At 39.4% G+C, this 27263-nt stretch overlaps 1 protein-coding gene across 1 annotated transcript in view; it reads right to left on the bottom strand.

Moving 5' to 3' along the window:
• The window catches only part of kazna (kazrin, periplakin interacting protein a), a 607020-nt gene that overhangs the window by 367011 nt on the left and 212746 nt on the right, over positions 1-27263 (bottom strand). Inside the window, exon 3 of the mRNA XM_088617118.1 lies at positions 7022-7205. Coding sequence (XP_088473244.1) covers positions 7022-7205 — 184 coding nt within the window. The remainder of the gene's footprint in view (positions 1-7021; positions 7206-27263) is intronic.

The raw sequence follows: 27263 nt of genomic DNA on the forward strand, positions 1-27263 counted from the left end.
CATTCTTCCTAATCCCAAAATATAAAAATAGCATTGCAGGTCCCCTTTAAGTGCATATTGTACCACCTAGTCCTTATCTCTGTATCTTGGCCATTTCACTAAAGTGAGCAACAATATTTTCCATGAACTGGACCAGATTCAGAGTCACCTCAAGGGGACCCAATCATTTGTCAGCACAGTTACCCTCCAGTAAGCAAGCAACCCAGGAAAGAAATAATATTTTCATATTCAAAAATTCAACTGGGCACTGCATACCTTCTTGAAACGGATGAGAGTATGCAATCAATTTGCACTTGGGCACAATTAAAAATTCTAAACAAATGATCCAAGACATCAAAGTAATAGCTAATAATGCAAAGATAGCAGCAGTTCATCGCATGAATACATTACTGTCACTTCTCAGCACAAGACATGGAAGAGTCATTTGTAAAGTTGACTGGGACAGGTATGTCTGGCTGCAGCCGAGCCATTGTGACTTTCTGTATCATATGTTTCAGAGCTGGAATAGGAATAGATTCTGACAGATCTCAGTAGAAATCCTGTTAGGATGAGGGTGTCTTTGAGTTTTACCTTTAGGGGACTTATTTTCTTCTTAGACACTAAAGATGCATTTTGATGGAGAGCAAATAGTATGCTATACAACAGATCACTCATTGCTAATGTTGTATGTACTGTAGCAGACACAGCCTCAAATTTTAGAAGGCTTTCTTGTGTGTTATTTGCATAAGTAAATGAAAATGCACTCAATCTATAAAACAGTATCTGAGGTTGCAAATAGAAAGCATACCTTTCATCTAGTACTTGTGCCATATCTTCTCTTCTCTACAGAACACAATGAATCACTGACCAATTACACAACAGAAGGATATAATTTGCCAGGTTTATTCAGTACTGACAATTAAAGTTTAATGACATTTCAGTCAACAGTGAGGTCTATTCAGGTGATTAATTGTCAGCATCACTCTAGAAGCTGTCAGGCTTAATTAAAATATTATAACCAGTCTATTGTTTGCCATCTCATTTAAAAAACTGCAGATACCCCCCAAACTGACTCACACACTTAATTAACCCCCTCTACCAAAACTACTACGGCTGCAGAACAGTTTGTGAAAAACTGAAGAAAAACTGATCGATTTCTATAGATGAGTCCACAGTAACAACACAACAACACAACAAGGCCAAAATGTAGTTTACCTGCCCATTCAACCCTTTCAAACACAACACACAGGCTTCTGTACCTGATTCTATGCTTATAAAGATGTTCAGTCAGTTAAATGTTAACATCATGATTTCCTACAGCCAATCACTGATGCCAGCTGTTTCTCAGGTCCTGAACTGCTTGTCAAAAAGTGCAACGTGTAATTACTAAGACATAGCACCACCACCTTCTCTTCCATTTATCAAGCACAAAATAGTAGTGACACTAAAATGGAAAAGAGCACTTCAAACCCTAGCAAAGCAAAGGGAGTTTCCTCTGATGTGTCATGATGTTCATTAGGTCAGTGAGTCCACAGAGTGCACGCCCGAGAAAGGAAAAAACCCTCTGTGCTTGTGTTTTTATTAAATGAACAATGAGAACCTTCAGCAGGAACTAATCAACTGACAAATACACTTGATCTATCATGTGAATAAAACCAAAATGTACTGATCACTATAAGGCCCTGATGATTACTCTTTCTGAAATGAATTCCTCATTCTGTATTTTCAAGTGTTTTTTTAAGTTTGTGCACAGTGTTGCTAACTATTAATATGAGTATGAGGTGTTAATGATATTATTATTATTATTAATAATAATAATAATAATAATAATAATAATTTCAAGATCAGCTTAATTTTTATTTTTGCTGTTTTTATGGCAAAGAAACCTAAGTGAAAAACATGAGTAAAAGCAGTTCTTTAGAAAAGCTGGACTGCTCTGGTCAAGCAGAAGCATTTTGGAATCTTCCATCATCTGGAAGAGACTGGGCAAAACAATTCTCCTTCGGAAGTCAGTGTCTTCTGAAATGTGGCTTCTGAAATGCTGAAATGAGAGTCATACTGTATAGTTCTCAGTAGAGCAAACACACTACCTAACCACTTGCAAGAATTTAAAAACTTGTGTTCAAATTGTATTTTTAAAAAAATCTGCTAAGTGTATTGTCTCATTTTTTGTATAAGTTGGATGCAAAATGAGCTGCTGTCTGAGAACATAGCTAGTCAATCCACCATGATATCTGTCCCAGACATAGCATGGCACCACACATTAGGGCAATGGATGAATTTATTTGTCAGATGGTGTTTCTCTCAATCAGCTCAACCCTGTACATCATAGTGTTACAGTTTATATTGATAAACAATATTTCAAACAGAAACAGAAGAAGCTCCATTTAAAATCTAACTTAGTCTTTCTTCTGCTAAGCAGAAAATGTGCACATTTGTCCAATATCAAACATACACTACAAGAGTAAACATTTCTCAGGAGACATACAGAAATATATTTTCATTTCCTACCTTGAAGTGAAGCTCAAAGAGAGCCTCTTTTCAGACATACAGTGATTTTAATCCATCAGAATCAGACCAATACAAGCCAGCGCCTTGAGCTGCAGCAAAATCAAAGACTTTCATTTTTTATGTGTTCATGACAGCTAGGAACAGCACAAACAAAGGAAGATCCTAGCTGGCTTCAGTCAGGTGATTCCCTTGTAAACTGGATTTTAACAAGGCCACTGCAGTAGTATAATTCAACTGAGAGTAGCACTAGATTATCACTTATTATCAACTTATGATTATTTTATCACAAAAGGATTACAGTTAGAGCCTTTTACATGTACAGTATATAGCTGTGTGTGAAATGGGTGGCTCAGAGACAGGAGGCCTGTGATTGTCTGTTTTAAGGAGAATACAGACAATCACAGTTCCAAGTTCAGATGACTACAATTGCAGAACAGAAGCAAATAGTAGATGAAGGAAGAAAGTGCTCAATAAAACCTGGCAGGTGTGTGTGCTGAGGTGCCCAGAGAAACTGTGTATTGAGTGGCTCCAGTGTGCCAGGCCAAGAATCGGGAGTCTTATAGACTTCTTAGCAGGGTCAACAACAGCCCTATTGAAATCCTCCTTATCAGTACTGAGCAAGACTAATCAAGTTCTAATCGTGGCTGTGCTGTCTAGGGCCCCCAACCTCAGCAGATGTCTCCTTTGGCCTTAATCTGATGAGATCGACACTCCTGCAGCCCTTGCTTCCTGACTCCGGCCACGGAGTTCAGCTTGGTGGCTGCCTGATCTGCGCCCCTGGTATAGTGAGCCCTCAACTGTGGCTTGGTGCTTTCGCTTTTGGCAAAGACACTCTTCCAAAAGAGGAAGCAAAACACTTTAAATCTCATTAGAACACCCTATTCCAGAAGTTCAGAACAACTCCCATCTGGTTTTGTGTTTTTTTCATTAGCTTCTCAGTCTTCAGCAGAGAAATCCCAAATGAGTGTGCTCTAATTACTGGGACATTTCATTAACTATGTAGCTTAAGACTAAGGAGTTGTCATCATAAAATGTTAATTAAATTAAGCAGTTTTTAACCCCAGTCATCTGAATACCTCCAGTCTCAGTGAATGAAATTCAACCAAGAGAAACTTTGTATTTTCTCAAAACAAAATGTTCATCCTGGGATTGAAATATAATCATATTCAAACTTCTTCAGTTCTGAACCTGGCCAATCTAATGGAAATTCACCAATATATACAAAAAACTGATTCCCCTGCTTCCACTCTGATTTTACAACAATCAGCCATTTGTCACTGTCCAGACATGGCCAAGGGTGCCTATTTGTTATCACAGGGGACAGGTCAATAAAAATTAAAATGTAAACCAGCACAAAGAAGGAGCCTCAATGATGGATGAAGCCAATCAAAGACGTACTTTAACCTGGAGACACAGTCCAGAAGAAAAGAGTAGGGTAACCACATTTACCTTGAAATTAAAGATAAAATACTTGAAGTAATTTAACAGTCTGAGGTTCCTACTGAGAAATCTGCATTTATTTAGCCACAAACTATTAAAAAAATCACGAACAGTAATGATGTACATATTGCCACAATGAGAGTTGTACTCAGAAAGCTTTCCATCAACCCAGAAATACTTTTTTTTCTATATTAAAAGCAATTACTAATCTAGTCTTGCTACTATACTGAAAAAAACATGGCCAGAACTCCAGTACACCCTTTGCAGCTGGTCCTTTGTCACATTTTGGTTCCTGGATTACTGAGTATCTGTGCAAGTTCAGGAAAGAAGAGTTTCAATAATAAACACAGAAGCATACAGTATGTTCACAAACTGAGGGATAATAGCACCTATTGAGTGCTGTGCACAATTATGTCAAAGTTTCTGTGGGATTTAATTCACTCTTCATTTCTAACTTTACCAATCCTGTCTGCAACACTAACCGGGCAGCTGTGCCAGAGTACTGGTCAGGCAAAAGCCTTGTGTATCACTCTGCCTACAGTAGGACAGGCCCTCAGACAGAGCAATTCGTTCCGTGTACACATCATGTGGCATGACACAGGACTGGCTTTGTCTCCCATCACCCCCACTAGAAAGGCCTCTATGGCTCTCCAGTTTAACACTGCTGCTTGGCTCATATACCTCCGTGTGTGCTAAACCAAGGCCATGCCCCTGACACGCTTTCAGCTACTGTGGGACGCATAATAAATCATATCCTCTTTGTTCCACAAATCAGATCTTAACAAGGAAACAGATTCTGCGGCAAAGTGAGGTGCCACCTGGGACTGCTTCAGTCCACCCTCCACAGAAGCCTTCCATACTGTAATCCTGTTTTTAAAACAGGCAGCTGTGAATTTAGTGATGTTGAGAGACAAGGCACAACAGCAGCCCTGGCACTGGTACCACACAGCACAATACAAGCTGGTCAAGAGTGCGTCACAATTCCGCTCTTGGGTCATCATGGTATCCTCGAAAAGAGGGGAAACCAGTCCAGACTGGTGAAATATATATTAAAAAACAAATAAAAGACAGAGCACTTTTTGACTATCTAGTTTGATCAATTTATTTATTTTAAGCAGGGCTTCACATTCTTTTGCTCTGCTGTTATTCTGTGGGAAGCAGAAGCAAAATTGTACAAGTTATTACTGTTGAAAGGACACACAATGTGATCTTAAACAAATACATATCACAGAAGGTGTCTGAAGCCAATGAAGACTGCTGATTTGCAGAAAAAACTAAGCTGATTTAAGACCATGATTCTCACTTTCTCACTCACTGTAATTACTGTCTGAATTCTTGGCATAACTTTCTGTGGATCAGAATTACACCATGTAGAGAAATCTGCTCCAGCATGACACTCTGCTGCTGTAGAGTGTCAATTAGGAAATCAGCTATCAATTTAGTAAATAAAAAACATCTCTTCCCAGACCTGTGTGATGAAGTTAAATAGAAGGTAAATAGTTACCAGTCAAACTGTAAATTCAGTCATTTAAATGCTTTAACACAGCTGTGTGCTGAGCTAGTGAGTGATCACAGTGATAGTTAGGAGCAGACAGAGTATAGAGAGAGATGACAGAGTAGACATCTTTGCTGATGTTAACATATGTTTTCACATTCATAAATCACCTAGCACCAATCTTCACCATGTAAAACAGTACAAAGAACAGAGGGTCTTAAATGCATTGAGGAAGCCAAACCATTAGTCATGATATTTAAAGTTTTTTCAAAAAGTCTGTAAGACCTTTAAAGCAAACAATTTCTTTTTCTCTTCATCCAAGACAACACTTTATAGCTGAGCTACATTTCCACTCGAGAAAAAAACTGAAACTGAAAGTGTTTCACTCACACATGTGAACATATGAGTGAAAATGCTTATTGAAATTGTGCTGCATCACACTGCTGCTCACTCATGAGTATGTAAGCGGAGCAAGTCTCTTCCCGCTCATCGCACCACTTCTCCGACTAGCTGGGGGAACAGCATTACATCATCTTGAAAGCCAACAGAACGCTGCATCTGTTGCCACTAGTGACAGGTTTGCCTCTGTGAGCACTAGCAGAAAAAATAAAATGACACACAAGACAGGCACAAGGCAAAAAGTTGCCAATGTTTCAGAACATTTTCTGAAGGAACATGGGGGACACTTGTTAGATTGCAACAAAACATCACCCAACACCCCAGGGGTTAAACATCATTCCAAAGAGACAAGACAGGGGAAAAGGAAAAGGACCTAGATCCCAACAACAGTTTAAAACCAGAGATAATCTCCCAGCTGGAGAGCTCTCGGCACACCTGGACAAGCTTGCAGCAGGGGCTTCATTCTGCTACAGAAGCCCAGGCCATTCAGCAATGGCAGCAAAGGCAACTAAAACAGACTTGCTTGTCACTGGTTCACTGCAGAGAGACAGACAACACTCATTCATATGCTGGGGGCTCCCCGAGAGACAGCAAATCCTACAGCGCCAGCCCCCCACACTCCTGCCCTCCAGCAAACACTGCCATCACAGTAACACACAGCCTTGAGGAAAAGCAGTAGGGACAGAAGATCAGCAAGGGGACTGGAGAGATAGAAATGAAAAGAAAATGTGCCACGCTGCCTTAGCCCTAAAACTAAATCCCATCCACTGCCGAGACAGAGCACAGCGACAGCAGAAACTTGCTGCAGTACAGCCTGCGATTCCCAGATCTCACATAGCTTACTAGCCTGAAATCATTAACACTCCCGCTTCTGAAAGCACCAGAGAGGAGAGTGAGAGAGAGCAGCACTGGAACAGAAAACAGCCAGATTGAATGACAAGGAAAAGCCTTCTTTACCAATCAGCCACCTCCTTGCTCTCTCTCATTCCTCTCCTCAGTTCAGCGGGTTAATCATTAAACAACAAATGAACTTTATGGAAAAAAAGACATCAAAGCTGGGGGGGGTAAAAATCTGCCACCATTCATACTTTCCACAAGAATACACACTTGCACACAACAGCCCCCTGGCATACAATAGACCAGAGACACTTTGCACTACACACAGCTGGAGCACACTGCTGGACAAACTCCTCTTACCGTGGCTGTTCTGTTGATTGTTCTCCATGACAGGGGGCTCGTTGGCGCCCAGCTCTGCCAGCCTCCTGCTGGTTGCCGACAGCTCAGAACGCAGGTTGGTCACCTCCTGACTGGCAGACTGAATGGCCCCATCGATCCGGTGAGCCAGTTGTTTGTTGTCGTCCATCATTTTAAGAATTTTGGCCTGGGGAGGGAATCCACAGAAGGCAGCATGGTGTCAGGTGCACCAGAAAGAAGCAGAAGCTAAAAGTGCCTCTTTTTATCTTTGTACTATGTACAGTAGAAAATCCACAAAGCTCCTTTTTCTTTTTCTTCCCCAAGCAAAGCCTGTGCTGCTGAATAATTAGGTGCCCTCTACCTGTTGTGTGTTAAGTCCATGTGCGAGTACGCCTGTCTCTGTGCGCGTGTGTGAGACACAGTCAGTAAAGGAATGAGAAGCTGGTCTCTCCCCCTGCAAAATGTGCTTGCTGCCGCTGCTCTCTAAAGGACACAGAGCATTGAGAGATGACAAGAACCCTTTTAAATGGAGCCTACCATCTACTGAAATAAAGCAGGGGGAGGGGGCTGAGGCTGGGAAGCACTGCTCTTTGAGCTCTAAAACCGCCGGTCTGTGTGTGGAAATGCTCCTGTCTCTGTGCCAACTTCATAATTGCCAGAATTTAATATCTGCTGACGATCCTTTCTCTAGAAGATAAGAAAAAAAACATGCTTTAACTATACCCCACCCCTCCTCCCACTCTTTGACTCCCCGTGCTTGGATCTAATGTTGATCCCTGTGACAAACTCCTGTCCAGCGCTCCTCTCGCTGTGTGCCTTCATTACTTATTCAGTGCTTTGTCCCTGGATAGCTCTTCCTCACGTGGGAGGGGAGGGAAGGGGGATGGCTCAAACTGGCAGGGAGTGAAAACATTTTTAAAGTGGATTACAAAACTTTCCAGAGAAGAAAAGAAAGTTTGCACAGCAGCCTTGTGTTGAAGAACGATGCGATCCTGCTGGGCAAAGACAAGCACAGCAGTGCAGCAGAAACATGAGATGTGAGAAGGAGACACAGCGACTGGCCATTAGCCAAGCTAAGGCAACTCACTATAAAGGTTTCAAACGAACTACAAAAAACACAGCACTACAAGCTATGGGGTTAGTGGAAAAGAGTCAAAAGATAAGAACAGTGAGCAATATACTGTTATACAACAACTGTCAGATCTTCTTTAATAGATGAACACTAACGTGTGCTTGCTTATTACTGCAGAGTGTGTACTGTGGTGCTCCTGAGCCTGTCAGTGGGGAGAAACAGCTCCCCATTATGAGACAATATGTGGTATTACTGAGGAATGAGCAGCCAGGCAGGAGACTGCAGACATGATTAGTACACACACATTTTTAATTCTGCATTGCAGGACTGTGCTTCATACTGTATACCCACTACAGGTTATACCATGTTATACCATTTGATGGTCATGTGTTATTGAAAAAAATAATACTTTTGTTGTTTAATACTAATGTATTTTTTTAAGTGTAAACAGTAAATACAGTTTAAATAAACAAAACCTCAGTTAATAATCACATTTCCTACACTGTGGGATATGAGTGTCAAAAATCAAAGGTTGTCAACTAACCAAATTTACCACGATATTAACCAGTGTAAATATTCCTAATAGTATTCCTATTCCTAAATCCTTATGAGAGCACAACAAATAATAAAAATTACACATTTAAATGATCTTATGTTCCCAAGATAGACAAAAGAGTTTGTTTTATTCCATACAGGATTTCCAAGTGTTCCATCAAATTTAACACTAATAAGTAAGATTCATTGCTTAGTGCATAGGAGACCTGGAGCCAGGATGAGAGCTAGAAACAGACCATCCATGGTACTCATCATCTCGAGTGTCCAGGAGCTCCAAGACAGAAGGAACAAAATGACAGAGCCCTGTCAGGGGTCCGCTTTGGAATATTCAGCTCACCAGTGCCCTGTTTCTCTGGCCAGGACTCTGCAGACTTGTGTAGCAGTACACCTAATCGAACACCAACTAGCTGTGTGCAACATAATATTAATGCTTACAGTAAGTGACCAAACTGGAGAAATGCCCAGAACTCATATTTCTTCTACAAACTCTGTATTAAAGTCTTGTAAATTCTTCAGAATATAAATATAGACTATGTATTGTGCATACTAGTGTTATAATATCCTGTATTTAAACACATCTGCTCACAGGGCCATGCTCTTTCTCTGCTGTATTTAAACAATGCACAGCACTATGCAACTCCATTCTGTGTCCTGACAGGATCATTACACAAACTGTTCATCCTCCACACAGCCGGCCTGTGCATTCACTTCATTTGTTTTTATTGTTTTAAATTTGGGCGGTGCTAAAACTGTCAACTGAACGTGTCCAAACCCATCCATCCATTTTCTAACTGCTTTATCCAATACAGGGTCGAGAGGGAGCTGGTGCCTATCCCAGTAGGCAACAGGCACAAGGCAGGGTACAGCCTGGACAGGACACCAGCCAACTGTAGGGTGTGTGTGCCACAGACACACAAACTCACACCAGAGCCCATTTTCCCAGAAGCCAATTAACATATTAACATGTTTTTAGGCTGTGGGAGAAAACTGTAGCACCCAGAGGATACCCACACAAACATAGGAAGAACATACAAACGCCAAGCAGACAGAACCCCAGCAATTGAACCCAGGACCCCAGTGCTGTGAGCCAGAAATGCAAACCACTGCACCACCGTGCTGCACACATGACCAAGCCTTCCTGGCAAAATGAGCACAGCAGAAGAGAAGGAAAGTGCTCTGCCGAATGGCACATCTTTACTTGAACATCAGCAGCGTCGACATTAAGGCTGAGTATAACACTGATGCTCCTAAAGCCTGTATCTTCAATGGCATATCTGAGGTGCTTCCCATTCTAATTTACAACACAGTGTTTAATTTTAATCATTATAATTCCTTGCACATCTGGACACTCCACTCAAAGCGCTTGACAGGTAATCGGGACTCCTCTCCATTACCTCCAAACTTTTTAATCAGTCCAGCGAGGAGCAATCAAAGACATTCCATGCCTTAAAGGAACGTCAGTAACTTACTGTATTTTAAGAACGTTTTAATAAGTAACAGTGCAGAACTTTCAACCACATTTTACTCTGTAAACACTACAGAACACTTCCATTAACCATCTGTACTTCAGTACACTAGTAACAATCATTGTGATACCCAGCGGCAGGGAACAACACCAGACCTTTATAGTCTTTAACAGAGAGGACTACTAGATGACCTGATCCATATGTTCAAAATTCTCAAATGCACTGACAAAGTAAACAAAGTGGACCTCTTCAAAATGAACTGTGAAACACAGAGGACACGAGTGGCAACTACAGAAGTGTATTTAAAATGGATAACATTAGACATGTCTTTACCCAAAGGGTTGTGTGAGTATGCGAACGAACGATTCTTGGAATAATAAGGGACTAACTACCAAACGTGATGAATGGCCTTTGTCGTTTGTAGCCTTTTGAATACAGATGCTAGTGATGCCAAATCTCTTGAGGGCTTTAAGAGCTTAAAATACCTTGAATTTACTTTGACAGTAAAAAAAACCAACATCAAAGGAAATTTAAACTTCGAATTGTAAATATACATTTTTAGCGCTTGCTAAGTATCATGAGGATAAAATTATTTCGCAAAAATAAGAATCTAAATTACGAAATTCGAAGTTGTTCTTTATTTTCTTTATTAATCCACATATCAATTTTCAATCTTGCCTGTTGTCTGGATCACAAATAAAATCCTAAAATCCTCGTCGTTGACATTCGTGCGAGATTGTGCTTATATGTTCTTAAAAATAAAATATTTATTGAACAAACGTTTCTCAAAAAAAACTGACACAGTACCTAAGCCTGGGTAATTAATTGGGGCTACTCCAATTGTCGAGATTATTTGAATATAGCGGCATTCTGTTTGATATTCGAGTACTTGCATTAATGCATTTATATACAGTAAATTAAATATTGTATAATGAACCACACGCCACGTTACGCGTTACTTTCACCAGTATGAGTTTCAATTCTATACTTTCTTTAGCTGTGGGAAAGATGTAGTACTTACCTTCGGTGTTAATGTTAAACCTGTTTTTAAGTTGTTTAAATCCACTATAAAACAGCTGTAGCTACTGTATAAAGTTGTTATAGCACTGCCGTTTTGCCAGTCGATAAATAATTCCTTATTTACCAAACTGTAATACCAAAAGGAAATACCTTCGCTTATTGTTTCTGGATTTACTGTAATGAAACATGTTTTATAAACTTTTACGCGACACCCACTGATAGGCTACTTTTTAATGTGTTTGATCAATTACGTCTATGCTACAGTTTATGCAACTGTGGTTTATTCATAAAAATACATGGGCACACAATCTTAAAATTGATTTTTAAACGCAATAGAATTGCATATTGAAAGAAACAGCCTGCACTGTAATATTGCAATTACGGTAACGGGGCTGTGCAGGGAGCGCGCGGTAAGGGACCATCAATAAAATACGTTCTTAGACCTTTTATAAATTCTTTTGCACATCCTTTGCCATGTCTACTATGTTTGTTAGTCATCTGCAAATGTAACAAATGTACAACTTATAACAGAATCTCAATTAATAATCTCAAATAGGAACGGAAGTGGTCTTAATACAGATTCCTGCGAAGTTCTGTTAATTATACCTCCAGTTTTAACAGACACTCCTTATACTGTATGTATTCTGTTTACTATCCATTCACCATATCTTAATCCAAGTACTGTACATGTATTTTTTTGATGGGCTACTGCCTGCAATGTGAGTTAGGATCTATCCTTTAGAATGTGAGTACCGTTCAGCTAATTCTCTGATGTATTACTAAATATCATTTCTATAATCTTAATATGTAATGCAAATAAGAATAATTGGTCTGCAATTAATTGGTTTTGTTTTATCACCCTTCTTATGGATGAGGTCTACTGTAGTAATCTTTCAGTCAAAGGGTACTAGCCCCATATTGAGTGATTGCTGGAATAGGTGTATTAATGACCTATGAATAATATTTCATGTTTCCTTATAGCCCTGGAGATTTGTTTATCTAAAGCTCTTCTAGTACCTGTAACACTTCTGTCTCTTCCATGTAAAACTAAATAATTAAGACATTTGTCTTTCCTCAGCCTGAAGCAAATTGTCACTTTCTTGCTTGATGAAGACCTGAGTGAAATATTAATTTAATACATCAGTCATACCCCTTTCCTGGTCTAAAACTTTACTTAATTTTTTACTGGTTCGTGCTATTGTTTCATCTCTTTCCAATACAGTATGTACCATTATACAGTATGGGAACAAGTAATAGGTTTATTCCATGCTGAAAAGAGAAGAAAGGACAACGTGCCAAAATGATGTTTCTCTTTTTTTGTCTTTTCAGCATGGAATACAGTAAACTTATTACTTGTTCCTCTGCAGCCTACGCATGCTGGCACAGCTACCTACCTGTACTACTATTACACAGTACATATATATGCCTACAATATTAGAAGATGGCTACTTCTGGGCACATAAGACAAATTCTTCAACTTGACTGCTGCAAGTCTAATGAACCATTAATTATTAATTCAAGTTTATCTTTATGGCACCTTAGGCCCCAGATTTAAACTTTTTTGAGTGATTATGAGTAACCCTATGGACAGAGGAGGGCACGGTTATGGTAACTCACCCTTGGGTCCTCAGATCAATATGTAGAAAGGTGCATTAGCTTTCTGCTTTCAGCCACTAACTCTCCGATGCCAAGTCAGGAAAAGCTCCAAGATGTGACGTGTGAAGCTGAAAACGTGAGCAGAACACCTCAGCTCTTAATTTCTATTTGATGGGTGCAAGCCTTAACTTTAGCTCAGATTGCCAGACAAATACCCCGTTAGTTATGGGAACCTTATACTGTAAGTTATATTTGATTAGAGTGATTTTAGTTCAACAGCAAATTATTAAATCATTTTAATTAGGTCATTCCAGTCTGTAATAAAAGATAAAAAAATCTGTGTTTCAGGATTTTTATGTTATAGCTATAGGAGTCTCTCGATGGACAGGCTGGACAACACAGTGGAAGAGCTGAAGCGCAGTGACCACAGACTGGGCTCTTAGCTCTCTCTCTCTCTCTCTCACGGATTAAAATAACTTTTAAACCTTTAAACAAACTGCAGTGGAACTAACTTGCTATAATAGCTGTTATCCTGTTGCACAGTAAACGTGTACAGCCTGCAAGTTCTCACTTCACCAAGACGGAGAAGACTACAAGCCTACTGTACATTTGCGATTTTTGTAAGAAGAAAATGCATTTTTACAAATATTTTAAAATATAAATTAGGGGTGGGGAAAAAAATCGATTCTTAGATGCATCTCTCTTGTACGATTCTGCGTCGATGCACAAAACTCTATAATCGATCTTTTATTTATTTTTTAATATGCACAGTACTAAATTTTTCCGATAAAAACAATACAACGTAAAGGACAAATAGAGAAAATAATAATGGTTTCGTTTGTTGGGCTTAAGATGAAACTAATAGACGTACTGTATATGTTAACAATGCGCCATGCTTACATTTGAACTAAACTAAGCTACATGGTTTGTGAAGATGGACAAACTACGGCCTGCAGCCTCCACTTGGAAAGCCACCGTATGGGCACATTTTGGATTTTATTAAGTAAAAGGTAAAAATGAACTGGATAAGAGCCATGTATAGTGTGTGTAAGCTGTGTCATACCGAGATAAAATATTTCGGGAATACAACGAACATGCGAAATCATATTTCACGTTTCCATCCGGAGTCGGAGGAAAAACGGCCTGTTCTTGTTGCTGCAGAACAGAGAATCCTCGAGCAAGTGTCGAAGCTTCCACATACTGTAGTTCGGAAAGGGCGAAGCGAATCACCAGGTCTATAGCAAGTTTTATCGCAAAAGATTTGCGCCCCTACGCCGTTGTTAAAAACCCGGGCTTTCGCTTAATGCTGCAAACACTGGAGCCGAGGTACTGTACAACATACTGTCTCGGCGAGAGTTGTCTCCATTGCAGGGGTAGAGTTACAGCACAGCACACTTAGACCAGAGCATGTAGACCAGCTCCTGTTCTTACACATTCCAGCATTCACCAGCTAAACATATTGCAATGTTGCACTTCCACGCAATATTATGATTTCATTGTGGCCTATTATTTCGTTTCTCAATTTTCTATTGTTTTATATGATGTTACAGAAAATATTGTTTTGTATGAGAGGTTCTAGAGATATGTATTTATTTTGTATGAAAGCCATTCTTGATTTTCACACTACACACTACAAAACATATTTCTGTTGGGGGTGGTGGTGGTGGTGGTGGTGGGGTTCTATGCCTGTTGTTTATCTAACAGGAAGATTTGGTTTGAAAATAAATGTATAAATAGGGCAACCTTTATGTCAAGTGATTCAGGACATGCTGAAGTCATTGTTAATTTAAACCAAAGATGCTACTACAGGCACATATATATTTCTGTTGTTTACTCTACAGTGCTGGAAAATATGATGACACATGTAACCTGCCAGTTGGCTCATTTCCATTTGTTACTATATTGGTTCAATAAAAGATAATGGAAGTAAATTCAGCCGAGTATGTTGCATTTTCTATGTTTCAAAAGCAGCAAGTAGTTACACAGCAAGACAAAAAATCATCGTATAGAAAAAAATTGAAATGCATCGAGAAACTATAATTGCATTGTGGCACCCTGAATCGAAATCAAATCAAATTGGGAGGTGCCTAGAGATTTCCACCCCTAATATAAAGATAAATGTATCAAGCGAGAATAAAATACATCATATAGTCTTAAAGAAATAGATTATCATATACAGTAGTAGTTCAGGTGGGTAGCTGCGTCAGCATGCGTAGGCTGCAAAGGAACAAGTAATAGGTTTATTCCATGCTGAAAAAAAGAAGAAAGAGAACACAACGTTTCGGCCGTGGAGCCTTCTTCAGGTGTGAGAGAGACAGGGCAGTAGGCAAAGGTAAAGTAGCGGGAGAACAAAGGTTGGGAGGGAGGAGGAGTGACCGGCGGGAGTAGGGGACAGAAAGAGAGGCCAATCAAGAGGTGTGAAGTCAGAATGGGTGCAGAGAGGTGTGAAATGAAACTTCCAATGAATGGAGAAAATGTAAAAGAACAGTAGTCTGTTGTTAAGGGAAGGGAGAATGTGTGATCCTAGCTGCAGAATAATTTTAATTTCGGTGGTCTTTCTGATGTATGAGTTCGGAAAACCATCTTTGAGAACACAGACGGAGAGATTAGAGTGGTCGTGGCTGTCAGAGGTGAAATGAGAAACAATGGGTTTGGAGAGATCTAATCTTCACAGCCCTGACGTGTTCTCTGAAGTGGTCTCCGAGTCTCCTTCCTGTTTCTCCAATGTAGATGGCTGGGCATTTACTGCAAGAGATACAGTAAATAAGGTTGCTGGAGGTACAAGATGCGGTCTTGGTGATCCGGAATTGTCCTGAGGGGCCTTGAATGAGTGGTGGTGGCTGTTTACTTGCAGGTGATACAGCGAGCTCTGTTGCAAGGGAAAGTACCTGGTGTGGATGGTTGTTGGTCTTGTGATAATCAGCAATGGAGCAAGTTTAGTCACAAAGAAAGAGCCACTGCTTGTGCATGGCCCTGGTCTGTGCAGCAGTGTCAAGAGAGGTAGTTTCCATACATCGATGTACAAAGCGAAGCCCCACTATGAGTTGATCTTGAGATCTCAGACCACCATTTTCAAAGAGCAGGGCTGCTAGAGCTGGATGCATTATTGTCATTGTCACGATGAAAACCGAACACCACAAAGTGTCCTCTGTACTTATAAGTAATTCTTCAATATGTTTTGTACTTTCTGTGTCTTTTCTATTATTCTGCAAGTTACACACAAGTTCTTTATTAGTGCTTACAGGAGGGAACCCGCTACATCCACTGCAGTACAGCAGTGCAGCAGTGTCCTGAGAGACATGTGCCAGCTGCTCTGCATCTGCAGCCACTCTGGGCACCTTCTGGTCCGGCATTGTAAAGGAGAAGTCAGTCTTAATAGACTTATCCATTTAAATAAATAATAAAAAACTGGGAGGAAGTAAGAAAGTGCCTCACCATTTGAAGTAATGGGGGATTTTAGGGATGTCAGATTGTTTAAACCTGGAGTGGAATTTATCCAGGACTCCTTGATTAACACCCCTACTCTTACAGTCACTGAAGTGATGTAGAATCTTTAATGACTATGTATTTAGGACTCGATGTAAGATCTGAAAGCTGGAGCTATTTTGTAGGGTAAGCATACCTGGGCATTGGCTTGGTAATTTTGAACTAAAAGAAAGAGTGCCACCTACTCGTCACCAACAGTACTTAAAAGTTTGTGGGAAAACAAAGCACACAAACAAGTTTCAGTACCCCTTCCCATCTCCCCTCAAAAAATTGCCTTTTTTTGCCTAGTACACACTTACATACAACAGGCCCTTTCACTGTTTAAGTGGGAAATACAGAAGGGTAAGCAGCTATAAGATTACAATCAAGGATTTGCTGTCACAGCTGTAGAGAAGATCAGATCTTGCTGGTTTGTTTAAATAAAGGATTTGACTCTCGAAATTTGAAGAGGGAAGCAACAAGAATTCATTATAATGAAAGTAATACTAACACTTCCATCTCAAACAAAGAAATGAATGTATTTGACAAGCGGGGACCTATCAGACTGAAGAAGCAGGGTTATCCTGGCTGGAAACGAGATGGGCATCTGACTAAGGCCATTATTCCTGCAATAACAGACACCGACAGATTAGTTGAGGGAGATGTTCTCAGTCTCATGGCTGATTAATATATCCACCATTTTTGTCATGTGTGCATCACTAAAAAACTTTTTTTTATTACTGATAATAATTCACACTCAACAGGAGAAAAAACGATGGTGCTGTATGCATAATACATAATGTTGTGCTTGACCTAATAACATTGAGAATCCCTGAACCTCAGTAGTGTGGAAAATGGATATGCTGCTCTAGAAACCACATTAAGCACGACCTGGAGTGCTGTTTCATGTACTGTTGTGATTTTTTGTTGTTTTTTTACATGATGCTAATTTTCAGCTGTTTGATGAACAGGATATTTTAAGAGCACAGAGAAGAATCTTAATTTTATTTTATCAGTGTAGACATGCCAATGACTGTTCAGCTCATCACATTTCTTAACCCTCACAACACCCCTGGATAGATGGACAGCATACATTTGTCCCCCAGCCTGAAAGTGGGGTGACAGGTGCCCTTGAAATAAAAGATTCTTCCAATTTAAGCAGCACCTGGCCAGACTTGCCCAAGAGCTTCAGTCTTCAGGCAAATTCTGACACATTCAGGCACTTTCAGACAAAGCTGCCCTCCAGCAAAACCTTTCCCTCAAGATCAGATACCCAGAAGTCACAGAATTTTCAGTCCATATAAAAATCTATGTGTAGTCCAGGTTACTTTGTGCTTAAAATAACGCCTGTGACCACAAGGTAACAAAGTATGAATTCATTTATTTCATTGACGGCCCCTTACAAAATGGCAAAAACAGTTTTCTCAGTTTTTTAATTCCTGGCCACACGCATTTTGAGCATGAGAATACAAGAGCATTGACATTCAATAGCAAGAATGGTTTTGAGAAAAAAAATAATTTGGTATGTTTTTCCCCATATGCTTCCTACATGTGTGAGAGCACATTCTCTAATCAAAATCTCTCATCTACAGTATCTTGCTCACTGATATCAGCATCACACATTGCCCTTTATCAGGAACAGAATGGTAGACTCAGAGTAATTGTCACGATTTTAGTCCCTCCTCCTTAAGGGCGCTCCAGCTCTTTTCACTTTGGACTTAATTCTGTGCACCTGCCCCTTGTTCCAGCTTCCTTCCCGTTCCCCTTAAAAGCCAGACACTCATTTCCATATCGTGCGAGGCCGGGTCCTGATGAGTCTGGCTCCGTCATGTTTTTAAGTCTCTGTCTCTGTCCCCCCTGCTGGTTCCGACCCGGTTCCTGGTTTTAATCTCCTGGATGGATCACCTGGCCATGGATTTATGCTTGTGTTTTTGGATTGCCCGTCTGGATTACCTTTGGATTGTTTGCCTCGACCACACCTTCCCCATGCACCACTTTGGACACGCCCCCCTGTTTTCATCCCCGTATTCCTGCATGACCTTTTTCCCCAGTGTTTCCTCACTACTTCGGATTGTGTCGTCCTCATAGGGTCCGGAAAGAACTGTTCAGTACAGTAATAGCCCATAACAATGGGTGTTTATCTAAAAGGAACTACCCTGCCCACAAGTTAGAACATTTGGGGTGTTGAGAAGTTAAATTACCTTTATGGAAATTAGTTTTCAGTCCTAACAACTCCCCAATTTACACGTAAAACCAGAAACAGCAGGACACCACTGGCTAGCAGCTCTGTCAACTCATAAAGTCAATAATGGAGCTTGAAAAAATTCAAGATGCCAATGACTCAGCTAGGTAACTTCAAAACCATCTTGAGAGCAATCCTTTCTCACAAGAAAAAAAAATATTGGCCCCTGAGGGACATTTTTTATGGACACACAGCACTCCTGTACATTTAAATAGAATGCAAACAAAAGAAGAAAAGAAAAAAATTGCACATTATTCTATTACAACAAATAAGAAAAACATTACATTTGCTAACTGAAGGCAGATAGAAATATCATAGGGAAGCAATATCCGCCTTTTGTCAGCACTATTCTGTGGAACTAATTGAGTGCAACAACTCTCCAGCATTTGAGCTTCCTATTTTGGTGAAGACTCCAACCCTGAATGCAACTTCAGCCCAGACAGTTTCAGTTGCACAGGAAAAAATGTCAATGCCAGGGATGATCCAAGAAAATTGGCACTAATCCCAAAACATTTAATTGAAAATAAGAGTAAGCTTTCTTTCAAACAAATGAGTACAGAGACACTAAAAGCTAATTTCTGAGGGAATGGAATGGGCTTGAATTGAAAGATGGTATGGTGAATAAGAAATGTCTAGAATGAGGAACTGTCAGTTACTAATTTGCTTACCTTAACAGCATACTGAAACAGTTCTTGAAGGTGCCCACAAAACAGGTCATATTTACTTTACAATAAAGAGAAAATCTCATACACCAATATGGAAAGAGGAACTCTAAAGCTGAGAGAGCTGCCCTAATGGTTAAAAACTTAAACCAACTATCCTGTTGATCTTGTTTGTGGGAGCTACTTCAACAACAGAGCCACAAGGAATATTATGGTCATCACAAGCATTTGCTGTTGCTATCCCAAATCACAATTAAAGCTAAGACTGTTTCAAAAGCTTTCTTGGAGAATTTGATATAATTCTCCGGCTTTTCAAGTCACTGGAACAGGAACAGTCATCAAGGAAGAGGATTTGATACACTTCTATCACATCATATCACACACTTCAGACAGACCTGTTTTTGCCTGTGGATACCTACCTCTATTGAAAGCAAGAGAACTTGAAGCACAATATGTAAGAGTGGGCAGGTAGGGCATATGGATCCTGTGCAGGACTCGGGAGAGAGAGAGAGATCACTAATCCAAATCACTAAGCAAAACATAAACCAGGAAGCAGGCAAGTAGGTCGGAACATGGGAAAGACAAAGTCGAAAATGAGGGGCAGGCTAGAAGATCAAATACAGAAGTGAAGGCTAGTAAGGAAATAACGCGAACTTGGGAGCTCTAGGAGAATCTGCAATAGTGAGCGGGGAAGTGAGGGAAGAGGGGAACTAAAATAGTGACAGGAGTAAACGGTGATAGGTGTATTACTTGAGGCGTGAACATTTGTTAAACACGGTGCGCGTGGGAATGCCAGATGGGACAGAGACACAAGATGACTGATTTAAAATGCAAAGCACGAGAGACCACTGGTGAAGACAGAACTGAAAGTACAAAAGATGTATGTGATAGCAGCAATGAAGATGAGATTATTCTTCTGAAGTCAGGTTTTTTACAAAATGCCATAATTTATATGCTGACTGTACTGTGGAAGCTAAAACAACTAATTTACATTTGCATTTTTCAAGCATAGCACATGACCACCATTCCTTGACAGAATTAAATCTAGATCTAATCCCATTAATTCCTAAACTACTGAGACCAATGACAGATGATGTGAAAATGGAAAATGGAGGATGTTACGTTCCAGTGTGTGGTCTATGTGTGTTTTTGTTGTTATGTTCCACACATCTGACTTTGATTGTTCTCCCTCTCCCATTGGTCCATCATTACACCACTGTTTCTGTATGACATCATCTTCAATTAGCTTCTCGACCAATCACAACTCATCTTATTCAGTATAAAACATGGAGTTTTTCAAAAGGAAGAGGCCTTTTGTTTGACTTTGGTCCTATCTGGTTTGGGTTTGTGTGTGTTTTCGTATAGCTTCGGCTTTGTTGTTTTGCTTTGTGTGTGTTTTCGTATAGCTTCAGCTTTGTTGTTTTGCTTTGTGTGTGTTTTCGTATAGCTTCGGCTTTGTTGTTTTGTTGGTTTCTGTTCATTTCTTTGTACTTTCGTTTGTTTGTGTTATCCTTATTTTGCCATAACCTTGCCCAAACTTGTTATTGTATCAACCTCTGTGTTCTTTTGTACCCTGTTACTTGTCTACTCTCATTTGTATTTGTAGTTCACTCGTGTATTTGTGTGAACTTTTGTGTATAGAGTTAGTTCAGGTTGTTGGGTAAATTTTGCACACATGTAGTTGATTCTTGTATTAGTCACACTAGTTTTGTACGGGTGAGTGCCGTTTGTCTTGTATGGTTTTGGGTAGTCAGTGGAGGTTAGCCGAGGGTGTTGAAGACGCAGAAGACCGTGTGTTTAAGGTTTTCTTTTGTAGTCAGGTTAGCTTTCCCTCACTTTCTTAGCCAGCTCCATTTTGATTGTTATTTTCTTTTCTTTAGCACCACTCTAGTTCCCTTACCCTGTGTGTTATTGTGTCTTATTTCATCCCAGTCACTTATTCAACTTAAAATCATCACTTTTGCACCAACCCTTGTTATCATGCTTCCTAGTCCCTAACCAGAACCCACCTGCTTCCAAAAATTATCCTAAATGTTACACCCCTTTACCCCTAGACACTTGGGGTCGTAACAGAGGGTAACCCACTCTGACTTGTGAACTGGTCAGCAAGCCACCTTGGAAGCAATCCTATTGAAAGTAATACATCCTTGATGAAGAATGAGAGTGAAATCAGGGATCTAGGGGAAGAGAGGGCTTTTGATTCCAAGTGTCTAGTTGTAGGATGTCAGCAGGAGTTAAACACAAGTAACCCTAGTGAACTGAGAAGGTCCAGAAGAGAAAGGCACCATCTGCACTATTTGTTATATGAGGAGGTTGGGCAACCTTTGCCTTTGATAGCTAATTTGATCTTTGAAGGATTAGGAAAACCTTACCTCACTTTCAAGCTCCAAAGGTGAACATACATGCCAAGGCTCATGCAACTTACAGTATATATTATTTTTGTGTAACATAGCTTTAACATCCATGTTACACAACATTCCACAAAATCTTCAAACACTGATCTGCTGACCTCTCATTCTGAAAAGTGAGGCTCGCACCCCACACTCCTTCGCCTTCGCTATGCGCTGACACGTTTGGGCTCATATTGGGAATTTCCGAGGGGATTGACCTTGTCAGAAAACTGCTTCTTTTCTTTCTAGACTATGTTTTGACACATCTAGGAACATATTCAGGTTCAGATTGTTGTAATGTGGCAGAAAATAAGAACAAACATCGTTTTGTAATTGTTACAAAGAAAATAGAAAAAAGGTGAATAGGCAAGCACAGACTACTTTCCTCATATCCCGTTCATTCTATTTCACTTCAAAGTCTCTTCATCTGTTACAACTTTGAACACTTCAGTAAAATCCTAAGACTCTCTATTCATTACCTGAATCCCAGACAGGAGTTTCGGGAAGTTCTGTCTAAGGGAATTCACTCTGTGTTGTTCAAACTAGTTTTAATGAAAAATACCCAATTGAATTAGCTGCATGTAACTAGCATACAAAAACTCAGAATTATTTAGATCCTTTTCAAACTCAGTCAAGGAAAGTTCCTAGAACCCATTGTGGGATTTAAGTAATTATTGATGGAATGTGTCACTTTAAATGAACAGTTGTATAACAGACTGTTATTAAAGATGGCATTGATAAGGATTCCCTTTAATAATGATTTTAAATAAACATACCTTTACCAAATCAAACTGAAAAAATCTGCACCACTGAAAGTATATCTAAAATCTCGTGACAAATCTAAATACATTCCCTTTTAAGAGGGAACATTATTTTCCTACATCCATCAATACACTGAAATCAAGAGTGCCAAAAATAAGGGCAGAGAATGAGCTCTGCCTATTCAGATTAAGCATTTGTGTGCCTACTAAAGGACTCCACTGCAGCAGTTTCCACTGTATGGCTCAGATATTAGATGTCAGTCCATATATAAACCTCTCTCAGTGTAAAGCTTTATCCTATTCAATTCCACAGTGTATCCTTACCATTCTGTTCATATCAGTCTTTCACTTTGAAAATTATTACTGAAATATGTAAAGTACAAGAAATTGAAAAGAAAACTTAATCTACCTACAGTACATATCACAACTAGAACAATATTCGTACAGTACCAAACACCCAATTAATAAAATATTCTAAACTTTAGCATATAATACGATATTTGTCTTTTTACACCATCGTGTAATTTTCACCTTTCTAAGGAATTATTCACACTTTTTAAAATATAGTCTTTGTGAGATGGACAATGAACTAAGGAGCCCTGTCTTTACAGAGATGACTTTATCTTACTTTCTGGGGTTTCCCACCTTGTATGTTGTCTAAGTTCTTGTAATCCTATCTAATTTGAAACCTTAGTCTTTTACTTTAACTTACTAAAAATGCATTATGAACTCATTCTTCAGGTTAACATCACTCTTGGACTCTCCCTCATGCAGAGTGCTGGTGGCATTGCATATAAAACTTTAGTGTAAATAACGGGGTACTGTTCTGACAGACCTGCCTGTGAGGTCACCACTCTTCCCACTCTTCCAGTGACCTGCTTCATCACAGGAAATTATTTTTTTCAAATTGTTTTCTGTATTTCCAGAGTAGCATACAAATGGAAATTGACTTTGCAAAGTATTTCAATTACTTGTCTGAGATTTTTCCTGTACATTTTTTTTTTCAGCTGTACCTTTCTTGGAAGTGAGAAATCTGGTGGGAATGATTTTTTTAATCATAAAATGATAAAAAGCTCCAGTGGAAGAGAGTGGCTTTCTTTGTTAATGCCACATTAGATAAGGCAAAAGCATTTTATCTGATCATTTTTTATGCCAAATGTCTGGTAAAAGATATATTTATGTATTTTAAATAGACAAGGTTGAAATATGAAATATTTAGATATTTGGATTTTCAAATATTTCTCTTTAACCATATCCAAAATCATACTGTGCAATAGAATCCCTCATTACCTAATTGTATTACGTCAATTCCAATGATGAAATAATGCCAAATCTATATAATCTCAGATCAGAACTGCTCCTCTCCCCTCCAGATGCAGCTACAGTTCCAATAAAAGCCTGCAGTGAAGACTTGCCAGAGCAGAGGAATGTCTGCTGACATTTCCCACCTGACTGCCTCTCACTCAATACTTGGAGTGCCTTGATATATTAGCAGAAGAAGGATTACAGTTATACTGTAATTACAAAACAAAACTTCAAGGTAAATGTTAAAAGACAAATGGATTTAAACATCACTTATTTTTTTTTCCAGTTTGAACATGATCAAAGACCCTTTCAAGAATGTCAGATCAATGAATTCCATCAATAAAGTAGAAAAGGAACAACTCAAGTGACAAACATCTTAGTAATGCTTGTGGATAATTTGCAAACATGAACCTTTTACCTTATGTTGCATTTCCTGAGAGTTCACCAAAGAAAAATAAACAAGGACACATTAACAATATTAACAGCACACTATTAAAAACAGAGCCTTCCTGGAAGTCCACTGTTGCTTTACCGTCAATTCAGCTGTAGGTCAGCCCTGCGGCTGTTAGCCTTCAGCGTGGGTGGGATAAAAGTGCAGGTGTCTTCACAAACACACAGTCACCCACCCAGTACACATCTTCACTTTCACTCCCCAGTGCTGGTACTTCTCAAGGGTGTCAAATGAATGTGCCGTCCACAGACTGAAGTCATTAAATGTGATTTGACAGGGAATGCTATAGCATACTTGTGTCACTTTCCTGTGTGTCAATTCTCTCCTCTATCTCCCAGAAGGACAGCTCTACAGACATTACTTGTTGGGCCACAACAGAAAGAGCAAGCAGCATCCAGTTTACCTGTGACAGTCTTGTAATAGGCAGCACAAACAGACATTTTTTCGTTTAGACCTCAAGGTATTACTGAAGCCATATTTGATTTACATTTCTTAAAGTACATGTACAGTAACATGGATGAAAGTAGTGGAATACAACAAAGACTAAAACATTAAGTGATGAAGGTGCCTTGGCGTTAGAAATTTTGGTGCTACTGCTCCAGGTCGCTCACTTTTCCTGCTTCTTTGAAAATGACTGAAATAAATAAAAGGCTTGGGGAGTACTGAGATAGGAAATGCCCAATAAAATCCAGGTTGCTACTTTAAGTGGTGTGGGAGACTACTAGGTGGCAGCCTTCCTTCTGGACCAAAATATCCAAACCAAAGCTTCAGTAAGGTGACCGGGGACAATGGGCTAAAGGTGGCACTCTCCTGTAGATGAGCTGTAAAACTGAGAAACGGTTACTAGTTGGCTATTAAAGATCATATTTGTGAGAGTAAGAGTGTTATCCTGGTGTCTGACTACTGTCTGGGAGTATTTATTCTTCAAGTATAGGCTCAAGGTTAGGGTTAGGGTTAGGGTTATGGAGCTGTAGAAACAGAAGACAGAGCAGGCCAGCCAGAGAATGCAGTTCATATGATATGAGCCTGGGTTTAGGACTCACACAATTTCTGTTTCTAAAAACGGACAATTATCTATTCTATTCTATTGCAAAGCTGAATGGATATGACCCTGTTTCTCCAGGGGGGAATGAAAGCAGTTTACCTATTTGTATCCTACAGTGGCTGAGGCAGTCTTCTTCACCTGCTTCAGCTCTCACCTCCGCTTCAGTTGGCATAACCAATGTCGACACACATGGTGGCCCAGGGCTCAACATCACTAACAGTAGACAAACAGCATACCAGCCCTGAGCCCACAGGGGTTTCACAGCACTCCAGCCAGATGAACAGCAAACAGGCTCTCGTTACTGAGAGGTCAAAATCCTTCATTGTCACTTAGCACCAGGCCGGTTGGAAGTAAGCAGCACTGAACCCCAATCCAAAGATATAGCTGCCACAATGAGACATGAATGGACAAAATTTAAAACAAACTATGATTTGTAAAGGTTTCCCAAGAAAAGAAAATTGAGAGCAGCTGTTCAAATTTTTGCAGAGTTTGAATTGAAAAGAAGGCAAGGCTGTGATTGATTACAGGACAATCAAGCTATGATGGTTCTTCAGTTTCCTGACAACATTATGAACAAGACAAACTCAGTACTAGAACTGCGGTTTTCAAAATCCCCAACATCTTGTTTTCCTCTTTAATGTGTTTTGAAAGTTTTCAAATACAACAGGCCCTTTTTACTGATTTTACAAAAGTGAAATGGCAGTGAAACAAAAAATGAACAGTTTGTTCCTATTATTATATAAAAAACTCCAACTGAGTGCTCCTAATCACTAAATAACACATCCAAACTCAAATTCAACAGTAGAATTTAGTTACAGCATCTACTGTATTTACATCCACTCTCCCACAGACTTGCTCTGAGCAGGTCACCTTACACTGTCCGTAACTTGTCAAGTCTAGTTCCAAAAGTTTTGTATTTTTTAACTGAAGACAATATAACAGTGGATGAAAAATTACACTCTGGTAAATGACGCTAAACATTAGTTCTGTAACTAATTGAATTCTGAGCCTTTTCTGCCTTATTGGAACATTTTTCAGATTGCTAACAGAAACCAGCGACGTACACTGAACTTTTATATGAATATTATATATTATAAAGCTTCTTGTCCATTATGAAAACTTCACCCTTGCCAACTCCTGCAACATCCCAACTCATAGAGTGATGGACCCTCACTTTATGTAATATTCCATCCAGTAATGTTTGAGTGACAGAGTACTATCTTTGGATCTAAGCAGGACACTTCAGGATATAAAGGGAAGACCTGCTCACTTACATCAAGAAACTAAACAGTTTCACAGAATCAACAGATAGTCAACTTTATTCTGGGTTTGTAAATGCAAATCTATGAGTGACTTGTTTTCAGGAGCAGCTTTGAGCTGTCTTTTTTGTGAGAATGGCCACAACAGTCTTTGTTGTTTGCCAGAAAGGAGTGACAGTGCTGTTTAGAATCACAACTGAACACAAAAGTATTTGACTTGAATTCTGTTCATTACAATACTATCTTTTCTCACTGCATTCATTAGATACATGGAAAATGCAGAGATGTGAGTACAGCTCAATTTCCTAAGGAAGCAGAAAAGTGCTGCAATTTGTTCAGTGTTGACTTTCAAAAGAGTTTAGGTGATGCAGAACAGAAACTTAATTCCATTAAAACAGTAAATCCTTTAATGGTTCAAAAAACTCATAGTATATATAAGAAACTATTCTAATACTGTCAGAGCTGTCCAGGATGAGACTCTCTACTTATAAGCAAAGTACTTTTCTCAGACTGTTCCAGTGGAATACACAGCATTTGTTCTCAATTTTTTCAAATTATTTAATAAGGGTTTGTTGTTAATAATAATAATAATAATAATAATAATAATAATAATAATAATAATAATAATAAACTTTATTTTATATAGCGCCTTTAAAGGTGGCTTCTCAAAGCGCTTTACAGGATGACAATAACAATAAATAAGAAGACTACAACAATAAATAAGAAAATTTCACAAGACAGGACACAATTATAATTACAACAATACAACAATAACAATAGAGGAGACCGTGAAAGATGGTATTAAGAAGAGCAGAGGGGTGAAGAATGGAACCAGTTAAGTAAAGGCTTTTCTGAAAAGGAGGGTTTTGAGTCTGGATTTGAAGGAGTTTAGAGAAGGTGACTCTCTAATATCCTTGGGCAAGGAGTTCCAGAACTTGGGGGCATAGCAGGAGAAG

The sequence above is a fragment of the Lepisosteus platostomus genome, chromosome 23 (genome assembly GCF_059453375.1).
Source record: "Lepisosteus platostomus isolate fLepPlt1 chromosome 23, fLepPlt1.hap1, whole genome shotgun sequence".
In the NCBI taxonomy this organism is placed as follows: Eukaryota; Metazoa; Chordata; class Actinopteri; order Semionotiformes; family Lepisosteidae; genus Lepisosteus; species Lepisosteus platostomus.